Genomic DNA, 15,000 nt, shown 5'->3' on the forward strand with positions numbered 1-15,000 from the left:
ATGGCAGAAAAACAATAGAATTCCATATATTTGTCAAGAAATTCATTATTAGCATAAACGCAAAAAAACTATTCTGCCGTGATAATGGAAAAGCTAAGTCCTCCAAAAAATATTCTGGATCAGTTAAAATTAATGGTAAAATAGTTTGAAATATAGCGCACATGAGAAAATTAGCACATATGTTGATCAAAATCTTACATGCTCCAAATTTGTGGAACCTCTTCATTAATACATTACTTGGGCATATTGGAATATAAGTGTTAATATCATCGATTAATGCGTTGGTGTGAGTTCGTTTCCAGGTAACGAGCAGTGACAATATACCTGGGAATATCTTCATCAAGAGCATAAAGCATTTTCCTAATATATATTCAGTATTCTTTGATGTATAACTCGCTACAACAAACCATATAAAACGTAAAATATCAAACACTGAAATTAAATAGATTAAAGGGAGACATAAATACAGAGTTCGTGTTTTCACCACGGATATTTTCCAAATTTCTAAACTCATTTTAGAAGGAATAGAACATACAATTGCAAGACGTCTGAGTTTCAAGAGGGTATTCCATCAAAAGGCTCTCATTTAGGGTTTTTGGAGAGTTGTCGCTCGTTCTTATATGAACTGAATGTGAATCCGATATTTCGGGGCCCAATTTAGATGCTTCCATGAGTTTCTTATATTTGTTCTTATCTAACTTGGTATGATATTAGAAAAAATTTCTCTCACTGGCTGTAAGCTTCTTTATAATGTTTTGAGAATAAGATATCTACTACATTCATTAACACTTATGACTGGATGCATAATTATCATTAAAAAGGATCACGCGTTTATTCATTGTGACAAATTCAATGTATGCAATCGCTTTCTATTAACTTCTGTTTACTCTAAAGTAAACCTGAATATGGATCGTTATTATCTGTTAGTTATTGCTTGCTTTTATTATGTCAAATCATCCATGTTACTTTAAGCTAATGAAAACGGTTGTTAAGTTTCTCCAAACATACCGAGTGAAAATGCCCGATTTCCTAATTTCATGGTTTATATATATATATATATATATATATATATATATCCCCTAAAGGGGCGAGACTTCAGTCCGTCGTAGATGTGAAAGAAGGTGTGTCGTCCAAGAAAACTATGCGCACATACAAACGCATCATCTTAAAGTTTGAACATTGTCCTTCCTTTCGCTCTGCACGAATGCATATCTATATGTATATATATTTATACATAATAATAATATAAGGGAGTAAAGCCAAACTTACAGGGAAAAATTAGATTTAGGATTAAATCTAATTCTATAGTATAAATATATATATTAAATTAGAGATAAAACCACTATTAGGCAAATCAAACAGGGAAAATCATAAACCAATACATAGAAATAAAATTAATTAATAAAAAATATTTAAAATATAAAATTCAAAATATTTAAAATATTTGAATTAAAGTTAAAATTTAAACTTTAATTTAAATATTTTGAAATTTATATTTTATAAATTTTTTATTAATTAATTTTATTCCTATGTATTGGTTTATGATTTTCACTGTTTGATTTGCCTAATAGTGGTTTTATCTCTAATTTAATATATATATATATATATAGTTATATATATATATATACAGTATATATATATATATATATATATATATATATAATATATATATATATATATATATATATATATAATATATATATATATATACAGATATATGCATATATATATGTACATATATATATGCATATATTTGTACATATATATATATATATATATATATCCATGATAGATCGCTAGCCACTACACATTCTTTATTTTCTCACGTTGTTTCTTTCTGTGTTCTTTTCTGTGGAAGAGTGTAGGCTCGAAACGTTAAAGACATTTTCATTTCCCGAGCGTTTAAACTAATATATTTGTTTGTTATCTACATCATCTGTCTTCCTAAATATACACGCTTCCTAGATATATTGAAAACCAACGGGTACCCTAGATCTATTGTAAATCGGCTTAAGTATCCAAGACGACGAAAACGCCGAACAGATAGAAAAACCAGCAGCACATGCTTCCTTAAAATATCCCATTTTAGCTAGAGGATAACAAATAGCAATCGGAAGACCCTTTAGAAGATAAGGGTTAGACATACAACTAGCCCACTCCGGCCTCTCTCTGAGTAGACACCTCGCAAAGAAACGAATAAGAGACAGCAATCAGTGCACACTAACACACTGTCCCATCCGTGACACAGATTTATGCCAACGGGTAAATGTTGTGTATAGAATGCAACGTAACAAATGGAAAGGTTCTATGTGTGTAGCACAGCAAGACCGTTACACGTCCGCGTCAAACAACATCTGAACACGAGAGCCTCCCCCTTCAGAAAATATCTAGACAGATGCCGGAACACTGACAAATGCATAACAGTCACAATTGAGTCAAATGAAAGCAATTTGGGTAATTTAAGAATTAAGGAAGCTATACTCATATACAGACCAGGACCCCAAATTAACAACAGGCTTGAGGTTGGTAATCAACACATTATTTACCTACATCTAGATGCGTGTAAGTTCATATTTGATATGCTTATGTATTGTTGAGAACAAAAAAAAGGAGAGAAAAGAAAGGGGAACAAAAGGAACCTGCAGGTAAAACACAACTTAGAAGTAGCGTTACAGATTTGACAGCACACATGAGATTGAGACATGGCCGACATCAGGCACTTCTCATAAGGAATTGCGGAAGGAGCTCCGTGAGACCACCGCTGAGACGTTTCCGGAACCCCCCACCACCACCACCAGAAAAGCCGTTGGAAAACCGATTATAGCAGCGACTCCATCAATTCGTAGGGATATCTGAAAAAGGAATTCTTACTCTGACATATCATATCAGACTATGGATGAGTAAACTATAACAGTTGTTATGATCATTGTTGTGTCATTCGAGACATTTTATTATTGTTATTATTATTATTATTATTATTATTATTATTATTATTATTATTATGATAAACGAAATGAAGAAAATGGATAAGAATTTACATACTGCTATTTTTATTTAAATACATTCAAAATCATACAAGAAACTGCTACTCAAATCTATTTCCTTACCAGTTTCTTTAATTTCATAATGAAATCCCATATTCGAAACCAGTGAATTGAGTATATCCTTAAGGAGAATTTCAAAAGGAAATTTATTTATCAACGTGTTAAAGGACTTTCGATATATATATATATATATATATATATATCTAACTATGATAAATCTCAGAGCGAGTTATAATGATAAATCTCAGAGCGAGTTATAAACAGTAGCGGTAACACATCGTGACGAATATTTGCTATTTGAATATGGCTAACCCCTAAGGGTGGATGCTACTGTAGTTTGTAGCCCCAGGAAGATATCTCCTCCAGCTGGCTATAGACACACTATCTGTGTCCTCTTAGTATTTGTGAAGGGGAGTCATCCTCCCCGTCTTCAACTCATGATACACACGGACCCGAGTTTCAAGGTGTTTACCTTTCATCAGCGTGTGACAATCATGGTTGTCGACGAGAAGTCAGCTCCCTTCACAAATACATATACTTTTTCCAGTGTCGATTGACACTGATATTGAAAAAGTGAAATCAAACAATGATAAATCTCAGAGCGAGTTATAAACAGTAGCGGTAACACATCGTGACGAATATTTGCCATTTGAATATGGCTAACCCCTAAGGGTGGATGCTACTGTAGTTTGTAGCCCCAGGAAGATATCTCCTCCAGCTGGCTATAGACACACTATCTGTGTCCTCTCAGTATTTGTGAAGGGGAGTCATCCTCCTCGTCTTCAACTCATGATACACACGAACCCGAGTTTCAAGGTGTTTACCTTTCATCAGCGCGTGACAATCATGGTTGTCGACGAGAAGTCAGCTCCCTTCACAAATACATATACTTTTTCCAGTGTCGATTGACACTGATATTGAAAAAGTGAAATCAAACAATGATAAATCTCAGAGCGTGTTATAAACAGTAGCGGTAACACATCGTGAAGCATATTTGCCATTTGAATATGGCTAACCCCTAAGGGTGGATGCTACTGTAGTTTGTAGCCCCAGGAAGATATCTCCTCCAGCTGGCTATAGACACACTATCTGTGTCCTCTCAGTATTTGTGAAGGGGAGTCATCCTCCTCGTCTTCAACTCATGATACACACGAACCCGAGTTTCAAGTGTTTACCTTTCATCACGCGTGACAATCATGGTTGTCGACGAGAAGTCAGCTCCCTTCACAAATACATATACTTTTTCCAGTGTCGATTGACACTGATATTGAAAAAGTGAAATCAAACAATGATAAATCTCAGAGCGTGTTATAAACAGTAGCGGTAACACATCGTGAAGCATATTTGCCATTTGAATATGGCTAACCCCATATCAGGACATTAAGAATGAAAAATGCGATTTGCTTACACACCAAGTTTGACAGTCGTTAACTCTAATGTTATATCCCTTCAATTCTTTGTTTAACAGCATTGAAGAGTTACATTCTCATTTTTCGAAATGCTATTCATGGTTTCTGATTGCATTGTGTGTTTTCTCTTACAAATCAATTATTGCGAACCCATGGATAGATAATAAAATTCGTGTTCTTTATATGAATATGAGTTTCATCGTGGAACCAATGCATCTCAGACAGCACGAAACATCAGAGTTGCTAGGTGAAGATGAGGCGTATGATGGCATTGTACATCAATGGTTTGAAAAGTTCTGTTCTGGTGACATCACTCTTGAAAATCAGCCCCGTGCTAGACCTGTGGATAACGATGAGCTGGAAACTGTAGTTTCTCCCTCACGTTAAAACAAAAGTAAATAAATACAAACTTTTACGGAAACTAACGCACCAAACCCAATTTTACCTTTCGGTATTTCTGGGGGTAGAAGCGGATGAATGCCGATAGTTTTATACGAGTTTTCATTTCATATTTCTTTCTTATATTGTTTTCGATGACCTCTCAACCTCACACAGGCATACACAATCTCTCTCTCATATAAGCAGACACACTATCTCTATAATATAAACACACCCTACAAGACTGAGTGGCAGAAAACCGTCCGGGGTGGTCTTTCTGCAAAACTTAAACTTAGTAATGAACACTTATAGAATTAGCAAGCGCTGAATGTAGCGGATAAATAATTGTGATGTGAAAGACATATACAAGAATTTAATATCACTTGCCCAAATTAAGATTTCTTTAAAGAAGTTTTATTTTGTATAGAAAAATAAAATCATTTCTGTTCAAATATGTTTAAAAACGATTTCATACAGAGAGGTACATGAAAAGCACATTTATATAACAAACATCCATATTTTTATATTGTATAAATATGTATGTATGCATTTCTCTGTTTGTCCTGTTACTTATCTATCTATCTATCTATCTATCTATCTATCTATCTATCTATCTATCTATCTATCTATCTACCTATCTACCTATCTATCTATCTATCTATCTATCTATCTCTATCTATCTATCTATCTATCTATATCTATATATCTATCTGTCTGTCTGTCTATCTATCTATCTATCTATCTATCTATCTATCTATCTCTATCTATCTATCTATCTATCTATCTATCTGTCTGTCTATCTATCTATCTATCTATCTATCTATCTATCTATCTATCTATCTATCTATCTATCTATATATATATATATATATATATATATATATATATATATATATTATATATATATATAGTAGGACAATGGACTCAACGGTGATGTACATATTCTTTTACGTTACCCTTAAGTTATTTTTACTTTGTAGATTTTTAAATGTTATCATTCGTATCATTTGTAAATTTTGCATTTTGTCATTCGTACTATAGTTTTTATTCGAATATATTTAATTTTTTGCCATTCCTTTCATCTTATATCATTTTATATCATCACAAGCATATATTATATTTTATTTTTTATCCCTATATATTATTAATTTTATATTTATAGACATAAGTTAAGTGAGAACATAGCTTTGTAAATTTTGTAAATGGGGGGTGGATTGTACGGAAAGTTCGTGCCAATTTATAGGACCTTAACTTTTGACTTATTTTAGAACATGGTTGAGTCCATAAAATAGGATTTGACTACACCTCCATTTAGAGCACAGTTAAAGCTATCTCTTCGTGGAAGAAGTTTTATGTTCCTATAACCTGTGTTAATTCTGTAGCCCTTTAAAATGGAAGATAAGGAAGTTCATTTTCGGCACTTGATGCTTTGGGAACAAGACAAAAATTGCTGCGGCTCGGCTGTGATGTGTTACTCCAATCTCCATATTCACCAGATATTGCTCCTTCGGATTTCCACTTATTCAGGTCTCTGCAGAATAATCTTAATGGTAAAAATTTCAATTCCTTGGATGACGTGTAAAAAGATACCTTGATGAATTATTTGCTATGAAATTACCTCAATTCTGGGAAGAGGGTATTTTCAAGTTAAAGGAAAGATGGAGACGCATTGTGCAACACACTGGTTAATATTTGGTAGATTAAAAATGTAATGGCAAGTATTTATTGACCTTTGTCTTTCCTTTAAAAATCGGCACGAACTTTCCGGACAACACAATATATTTATATATATATATATATATATATGAGTAAAGCCAATTTGATGAAAGAATGAGTAGAGCCTGGTAGCGAACTCTCGTCGTCGTCATTTGAGTGCATGTGCGTAAAATTACGAAGTTTTATGCTGTAGGACAGATTTCGGCAAAGTGATATAGGAAGTATAAATGTAAAATAAAACGATAAAATTATATATTAAAATAACGATAAAGAATAATGATAAAGATAAAAATGAAGATAAAGATAGAGATATATGTTATTATATTTCCCATTACCTTTCCTATATATCTATATTTGCAAAATATTTTCCCCTATTAAACTCTACTACTTCCTTCTATTTAACTCTCTGATATCGTCTGTGATGACGAGATATCATTTATATACCTTTTATTCAATATGTTGGTGTTAAAACCGTTAACACACACGCACAGAGGCACTTTTCGTGAATTTCTTGAAAATTGGCTCATACCCCGAAATTTTGTATACATACTAAGTCTATATTAAGTCACCTATTTGCCACTTTTGATTTACCTTACATCTACTTCGCATTGTTTAGGCCTTACCCACGATCCTTGATAAAATATATATATATATATGTATTTGTAAAAAAAAATACAAACTGGGACAAGAACGCAAAACATTTAGAAGACGATACAAAAAACACGGATGGGACATTCGAAGCCTTCAATCTTCGGTCAAGAACCGGGTCATCCTCGCAATTTCGGCTGATTAATCTTGAGATCGCTGCGATCCGGCCAGCTCCAATGAAAATCTAAGCTACGAGCATTAGATTTCTTGGAAAAAGGATCGAATGCATACGAAACAGGGACAGAAAAACGAACGATGCCACACGAATATAAATACAAAAAGCAATAATAGTAATAACAGGACAAAAACAGCGGTTGTCTTAAGACGATAGACAGTACAACTTAGTTTAGCTGGCGTATTTGGAAAAAAATGCCTTTATCGGCAGACGAAGAGAGCGATGTTCTTGCAGCAGTAGTCGGAAGACAAAAGGTTGGTTGACCAGCGGTCACGTGAGAGGAGAAGAGAGAAAAAAAGGAGGCAAAGGAATCAAAGAGAGAGAGAAAAAGAGGGACGAAAGCACCAAAGAGGGGAGAAGAGAGAGAAAGAAGGAATTAAAGAAGGGAAAAGAAAGAGAGCGTGCCAAGGATTGGCTTGGCGACAGAATCAGTGAGGTGCAAAGTGAGAAAGACAGAGAAATGTGAGAGAGTGGGGGAAGAGGAGAACAACGAATCAGAGGCAAGAAAAGAAAAAAGGAGGAGGAGAAGGGAGAGAGAGAGGAAGAGACAGATCAAAATGGAGTGCAAAGTGTGAAAGGCAGAGATCTATATATATATATATACATATATATATATATATATATATATACATAATATATATATATATATATATATATATATACATATATATATATATATACGTGTGTGTGTGTGTGTGTGTGTGTGTGTGTGTGTAAATGTAATATGTGACAATTATTCGGTAGCCAAGATAAAACTCTGAGTTTCGGATGCCGAGGTGGAAAACCATATCACCATCTTTTCAGTTACCCGGCCATCGGAAAAACGCTATGAAAAAGGACCTCTCTTTCTCTCCATATATATATATATATATGGAGAGAAGAGAGAGAGAAAGAAAGAGAAAGATAGTAAGTGTGGGGGGAGGGAGAGAGAGCTAACAGATGATTTTGATTGTATATTTCTTCAGAAAACATTATGCAGTGCTCGAATGACTGGAGCATACACACTTAAATTTCTCCCAAGGATCGATTCAGCGGGGTTATGAGTGTTTAGAAGGTGAGTCCAATTTATCAGATATGAATATACAGCGAAAAATAAAATCTCTGGTTTGAACGATTTTCTGACAATAAATACAGGAAAGTGATACTTACACGCGAATAAACCACCAGTCCTATGTATATCAGATATAAACAATACAGTGCAGTCATTATTCCCATAGCAATCTGTATTACGTAGCCTTTCTGGTAGACTAATTCATTCGCTATTTCATAAGATATGATACAGCAGATAATAAGGAAGAGTAATACGATCGTGCCATTACAAAACTCAAATACCGAGTTCATGCCTTTCATCAATAGGCCCAGTCTAGTATGTTGGTTAATTATTTCATCCAATTTTTCGTTGAAATTTATGCGTCTCTGAATGATTTTTCCTTTGGCATCTTGAATATCCGGTATTGTCTCTCTAAGCGTCTTTGATAAACACTTAAATTCTTCTATGACTATTGAAGTTAATGCATCTCTTAATTCCGCTAATGGCATAAACAACATAGCATTCCATAAATCTGTCGTGAAATTCATTATTAACATAAATGTAAATAACTTATTCTCTCGTGATAATGGAAATCCTGACACTTCCATAAAATATTGCGGATCAGACAGAGTTGTCGGTAAAATAATTTGGTTTGTAGACGAGAGGATGAAAGTAATACATATAATCATCAAAATATTACATGTTCCACATTTGTTGGACCTCTTCTTTAATATATTACTTGGGCTTATCAGAATATAATTTTGAATGTCATCGATTAAAGCGTTGACGTGAGATCGTTTCCAGGTAACGATAACTGTTAATATACCTGGACACATCTTCATCATGAGCATAAAACATTTCCCTAAAATATATTCAGTATTCTTTGAAGTATAACTTGCTACAATAAACCATATGAAACGTAAAGTATCAAACGCTGGGATTAAATAGATTAAAGGGAGGCATAAAAACAGAATTCGGGTTTTCACCTCAGATTTTTTCCAAATTTCTAAACTCATTTTAGAAGGAATAGAACATACAATTGCAAGACGTCTGAGTTTCCAAAGGTAAGCCTTGAAAGGACTCTCATTTATGATTTTTGGAGAGTTGTCGTTCGTTCTTATATGAACTGATTGTGATTTCGAACTTTTGGGGCCCGAGTTAGATGTATCCATGAGTTTCTTAGTTTGTTGATATAACTTGTTATGATATGAGAAAAAATTGTCTCACTGTTTGTATGCTTCCTTATAATGCTTTGAGAACACTTCTCTTTTGCGTTCATTATTATTAATGAGTGGGTGTATAATTGTCATGAAATATAACCACACCTTTATTTCTTGTAACGCCTTCAATCTATGCAGTCAATTTCTGTTAACTACTGCTTACTCTAAAGTTAACCTGAATATGGGATCGATATTTTATTTTAGTATTTGCTTGCTTATATTATGTCTAATTAACTATGCTTCTTTCAATTAATGAAACATTTGAAATTTCCTGCTCGACTCTCACCGACACTTAAAGCTCGGTTTTCCGGATTCATGGCGATTCTGTATTCCCTAAATGGACGGGACGTTAGTCCGTCGCAGGATGAAAGGTTTTGGCGACCTCAGGAGACTTGGTAGAAGTGCGAATATGTGTGTTGTTCAGGAAAACTATGCGAACATATAAATGCATCATCTTAAAGCTAGAAACTTTTCCTTCGTTTCGTTCTGCATAAATGCATATCTATATGTGTATATACATGAACAGACTCAGATACACAATCACAAACAAACATACACACACACACAAACAAACCACACACACACGCACACACACACACGCACACGCACACACACACACACACACAACACACACACACACATATATATATATATAATATATATATATATATATATATAATATATATATATACATACATATATCTATATAAATTAGAGAACAACCACCACGTACCAACTGAACATTGATATACCTAAATCATACAATATAGAAAAAACTTAAAGATACGATAAAATAAACAGACTACACGCACTTCTCTAATTTATATACATATATTATATATTGTGAAATTTGATTTAGTATTATTAAATTGGATTTTGCCCTGTACGTTTGGAATCATATTCCCTAATATTAATATGACAGAAGTAGCTTACAGAAAGAGTAGGGATATTAATAGTGAATGTTAAATATGAAGGAAATTAATGTTTAAATTATATATAATGATAGAGATTACTTATATGCACTAAAGGTGTGTTTTTGCCAATATTTACATCGGTATGCTCGCTCTATAATCGTGTTTACTAGGGCTTTTTTAGAAAATATAATGAAAAATAGTTCAGAGAAGACAGAATTCCTTGCCTTTGTCATAAAGTATCGAGATTGAGAGAATCAACCATTCTAAATGAAATTATTCATTGTGGTCTTTTAGTTCCCAAATTAGTTTACTGAGACCGGTACTATTACGTTTATTTCTATCTCTCAATGTTGAGAAATGGATAGAAATTCTTTTAGATAACTCTAATGATGTACTCCCAACGTAAAATCGTACTTTATTACGAGTACTGATTATAGACTGGTATATAGAATTTTTAATCTTAGAGTTACCTGACATAAACTTAATTCTGTTGGAATTGACATCAGATACAATAACCTTGTTATTAATATTTCTAGAGGGTTGGATGGTATTAGCTAAATTAATGTTAGTAAGAACTTAGTGAAGAATATTTCATTTAGATTATCTGCTAAATTATCTGCTAATGTTGATATTTTCAATGATAACGCTGAATTTTATAACTCTGCCTTAATTAAAGCAGGTTATACAAAGAAAATTTTCTACTTTGATTCTACTCAGTCTAATTGTAAATTCAATAATGTAGATATGATTTCTAGTTGTAAAAGAATTATTGATAACAAGCAAACATAACTTATGCACCGATACAAAGAAGATCAATGTAGAAAATTTGTAAAAGATGTAAACATTGGTAGAAATACACCCTTAGTGCATATAAGTAATCTCTATCATTATATATAATTTAAACATTAATTTCCGTTATATTTAACATTCACTATTAATATCCCTACTCTTTCTGTAAGCTACATCTGACATTATATCATAAAACATTTTTTTAAACAATACTAATAGCGTTCAGTTAAACACTATACAAATCCATAATTTTTTGCTAAAATGTCATATTGTCTAGTTTCGTTTTTTCACTTTCCTGAAGAGAAAATTGCATTATTTATACCATTTATTCTTTTGAATATCAGTGGAAATTTCGAAACATGTGTCGAAAGTAAAAATATTTGATTTATACCTGCGTTAAACTCCGTTTATTTATTCATATATTATACAAAAAATTCCACGTAAACACGAAGTTTCTATCTTTTTAAACAAGGAGTTACAATCTGTTTACTTGTGAGATTTTTTGCTACCCTGGTAACTTTTTATTTATTTTTCCGTGTTACCGTGTTATTTGTTAACAAGGTAAAAATACACTCATCTATCTATCTATCTATCTATCTATCTATCTATCTATCTATCTATCTATCTATCTATCTATCTATCTATCTATCTATCTATCTATCTATCTATCTATCTGTATATATATATATATATATATATATATATATATATACAATATGTTACATTACTCGGTAGTCAAGATAAAACTCTGAGTTTCAGATGCCGAAGTGGAAATCCACAACACCATCTCTTCGGTTATCTGGCTATTTGAAAACGTTATGAAAAAATACCGTTAAAAATGAAGGGAAATTACTCTGTTATAACTCTGCTTTGCCTGCGTACTTATACATCGCTCGCATTTTTCGTCATAAAAATTATATAAAAATACATAAAAATATATAAAAATATATAAAAATATATAAAATCTTCTTGGGACATAACACAGAAAGCATGTTCTATCCGTTTTCTTTAGGGGACCAAAAACGTAACAGAAATTTAGTCACATGTGGGCATGATCCGAAAAGCTCTGTCCTTGTATTTAGACATGTGGTAGGGTCTAAGCTGCTTTTCCAGATAAGCCATCTCTCCATGTCGCATAAACCGCACCTTCCGCTGCCGTTAGTATAGGGCTTACATCTGGCCAAAATCTTCCATTGTATGTTATAATCGACGCCTTTATCTCTTAAAGACCAAATATGATTGGATAATTGTGTCGCTTTTCTTTTGTTCCAGTGCCTAAAGCTCAAAGTGTGGTTATTGAACCTGGCCTTGAAATTACCCTCTGTCAGGCCCACGTATTTCTTCGTCGAAACGGTGTCTTTAGTGGTTATAGAGTTTACGGTAGCTTCATATATGATGGTCTTGGACATGCAAGCTCCATTTAGCGGGCACAATTCTTTATTCCTGCATGAACAGCTGTTTTCTTCTTGTGCTTTTTGTATGTTATGATTGATTATGTTTTTAAAATTGGTAGTTGAACTACTCACCCGAGGTGGCCTTCAATATAGGTAAATATTTCCTAGCACTGATAGATAGACATTTTCCAGTTAACCATGCTTATAGGAAACTCTTCAATAGACACAATTTAAAAATTAGTTTTAGTTCAACTACCAATTTTAAAAACATAATCAATCATAACATACAAAAAGCACAAGAAGAAAACAGCTGTCCATGCAGGAATAAAGAATTGTGCCCGCTAAATGGAGCTTGCATGTCCAAGACCATCATATATGAAGCTACCGTAAACTCTATAACCACTAAAGACACCGTTTCGACGAAGAAATACGTGGGCCTGACAGAGGGTAATTTCAAGACCAGGTTCAATAACCACACTTTGAGCTTTAGGCACTGGAACAAAAGAAAAGCGACACAATTATCCAATCATATTTGGTCTTTAAGAGATAAAGGTGTCGATTATAACATACAATGGAAGATTTTGGCCAGATGTAAGCCCTATACTAACGGCAGTGGAAGGTGCGGTTTATGCGACATGGAGAGATGGCTTATCTGGAAAAGCAGCTTAGACCCTACCACATGTCTAAATACAAGGACAGAGCTTTTCGGATCATGCCCACATGTGACTAAATTTCTGTTACGTTTTTGGTCCCCTAAAGAAAACGGATAGAACATGCTTTCTGTGTTATGTCCCAAGAAGATTTTATATATTTTTATATATTTTTATGTATTTTTATATAATTTTTATGACGAAAAATGCGAGCGATGTATAAGTACGCAGGCAAAGCAGAGTTATAACAGAGTAATTTCCCTTCATTTTTAACGGTATTTTTTCATAACGTTTTCAAATAGCCAGATAACCGAAGAGATGGTGTTGTGGATTTCCACTTCGGCATCTGAAACTCAGAGTTTTATCTTGACTACCGAGTAATGTAACATATTGTATAGATAAATTTCCTCTATTTACATAATATTGAGGTCTCTTTCTTTCTTTTGTTATCTTACCGTTTTATCAATATATATATATATATATATATGCATATGTTGGCGCAGGAGAGGGCATCATGAAACGTGTAAAACATATATATATATATATATATATATATATATATACATGTAATATTATTATTATCATTAGTGTTATTATTATTATTAACATAATAAACAAAAAAATGATGCTTTTATTTAAATACATGCAAAGTCATACTAGAATCCCCCACCTACATCTGTTTCCTTACCCATTTCCTTAACTTCATAATAAAATTCTATATTCGAAACCAGTGAATTGGGTATATCCTCAGGAAGAATTTCAAAAGGAATTCATTTATCAACGCTTTAAGGGACTTTAGGTCCTTGACTATTTAAGTGATATAAACACATACGCGGACACACACACACACACACACATACATGCATATATATGTATGTATGTATGCATATATATATAGGTATATATATGCATATATATATATATATATAATATATATATATATATATATATATATATATTCTTTTCAAAAGTTTTTCAAAAATATAAAATCTATATAAATGTGTAGGAGAAATTTACCAAAACTGTGCAGAATCCGGTAGCAAATTCTTGTCCTCGTGATTTTGTGCATGAGTAGAATGGCGAAATTTTACTCTTTGGGGCAAATTTCGTTAAATTGATGTCTCGAAGGTTAGTGCGCAAAAATGCCTAAATTTTGCTTGAAAAATAATATGTTCTTACCTAATCAAAATCTGAAACGCTGTGGAAATAATACAACGCATTGGAATAATAAGATTTAGCTAATCCAAACAATTCGCGTTGGAATGAAGATTTAGCAAATGCTAAATATATTACCGTTAATAAGCTATCTGTTCATACTCATGAAACATTTCCTCATATTTCGCCATTGTTCATCAAATTGATGTCATGATGTCTAATAGGAAAAATACTGAAATTTTACGATGTTTGAAAAATTCATGCTGTTTAAAAATTGACTTTTTACAAAATTCTAAACGCGCACCCCGCCTCACGAGTCAGGTTTCATCAACGTCCGTTTGATAATCTGGAAGGAGTTAAAGTAACAACGTCACAAACACACCCACACTTGACATTTATTATTACAGATATATATGTTTTTAAAAACTGAGACTGCAAAACCAAGGCAGTCTGAAATTTCTAGGAAATTTATGAAGAC

At 32.9% G+C, this 15,000-nt stretch overlaps 1 protein-coding gene across 3 annotated transcripts in view; it reads right to left on the minus strand.

Moving 5' to 3' along the window:
* The window catches only part of LOC118764605, a 162,844-nt gene that overhangs the window by 96,112 nt on the left and 51,732 nt on the right, over positions 1 to 15,000 (minus strand). For 2 of the 3 annotated variants that reach the window (XR_005000421.1, XM_036505521.1), the window contains exon 1: positions 8,520 to 9,672. The exons of the other annotated variant lie outside the window; for it this stretch is intronic. Coding sequence is in view for 1 of the 2 variants with exons in the window: in XM_036505521.1 (XP_036361414.1) it covers positions 8,520 to 9,572 (1,053 nt within the window). In the remaining variant the exon portion in view is untranslated. Of the gene's footprint in view, positions 1 to 8,519; positions 9,673 to 15,000 lie in introns of those variants that run through there. 3 annotated transcript variants of the gene reach the window in all.

The sequence above is a fragment of the Octopus sinensis genome, linkage group LG8 (genome assembly GCF_006345805.1).
Source record: "Octopus sinensis linkage group LG8, ASM634580v1, whole genome shotgun sequence".
NCBI lineage: Eukaryota > Metazoa > Mollusca > Cephalopoda > Octopoda > Octopodidae > Octopus > Octopus sinensis.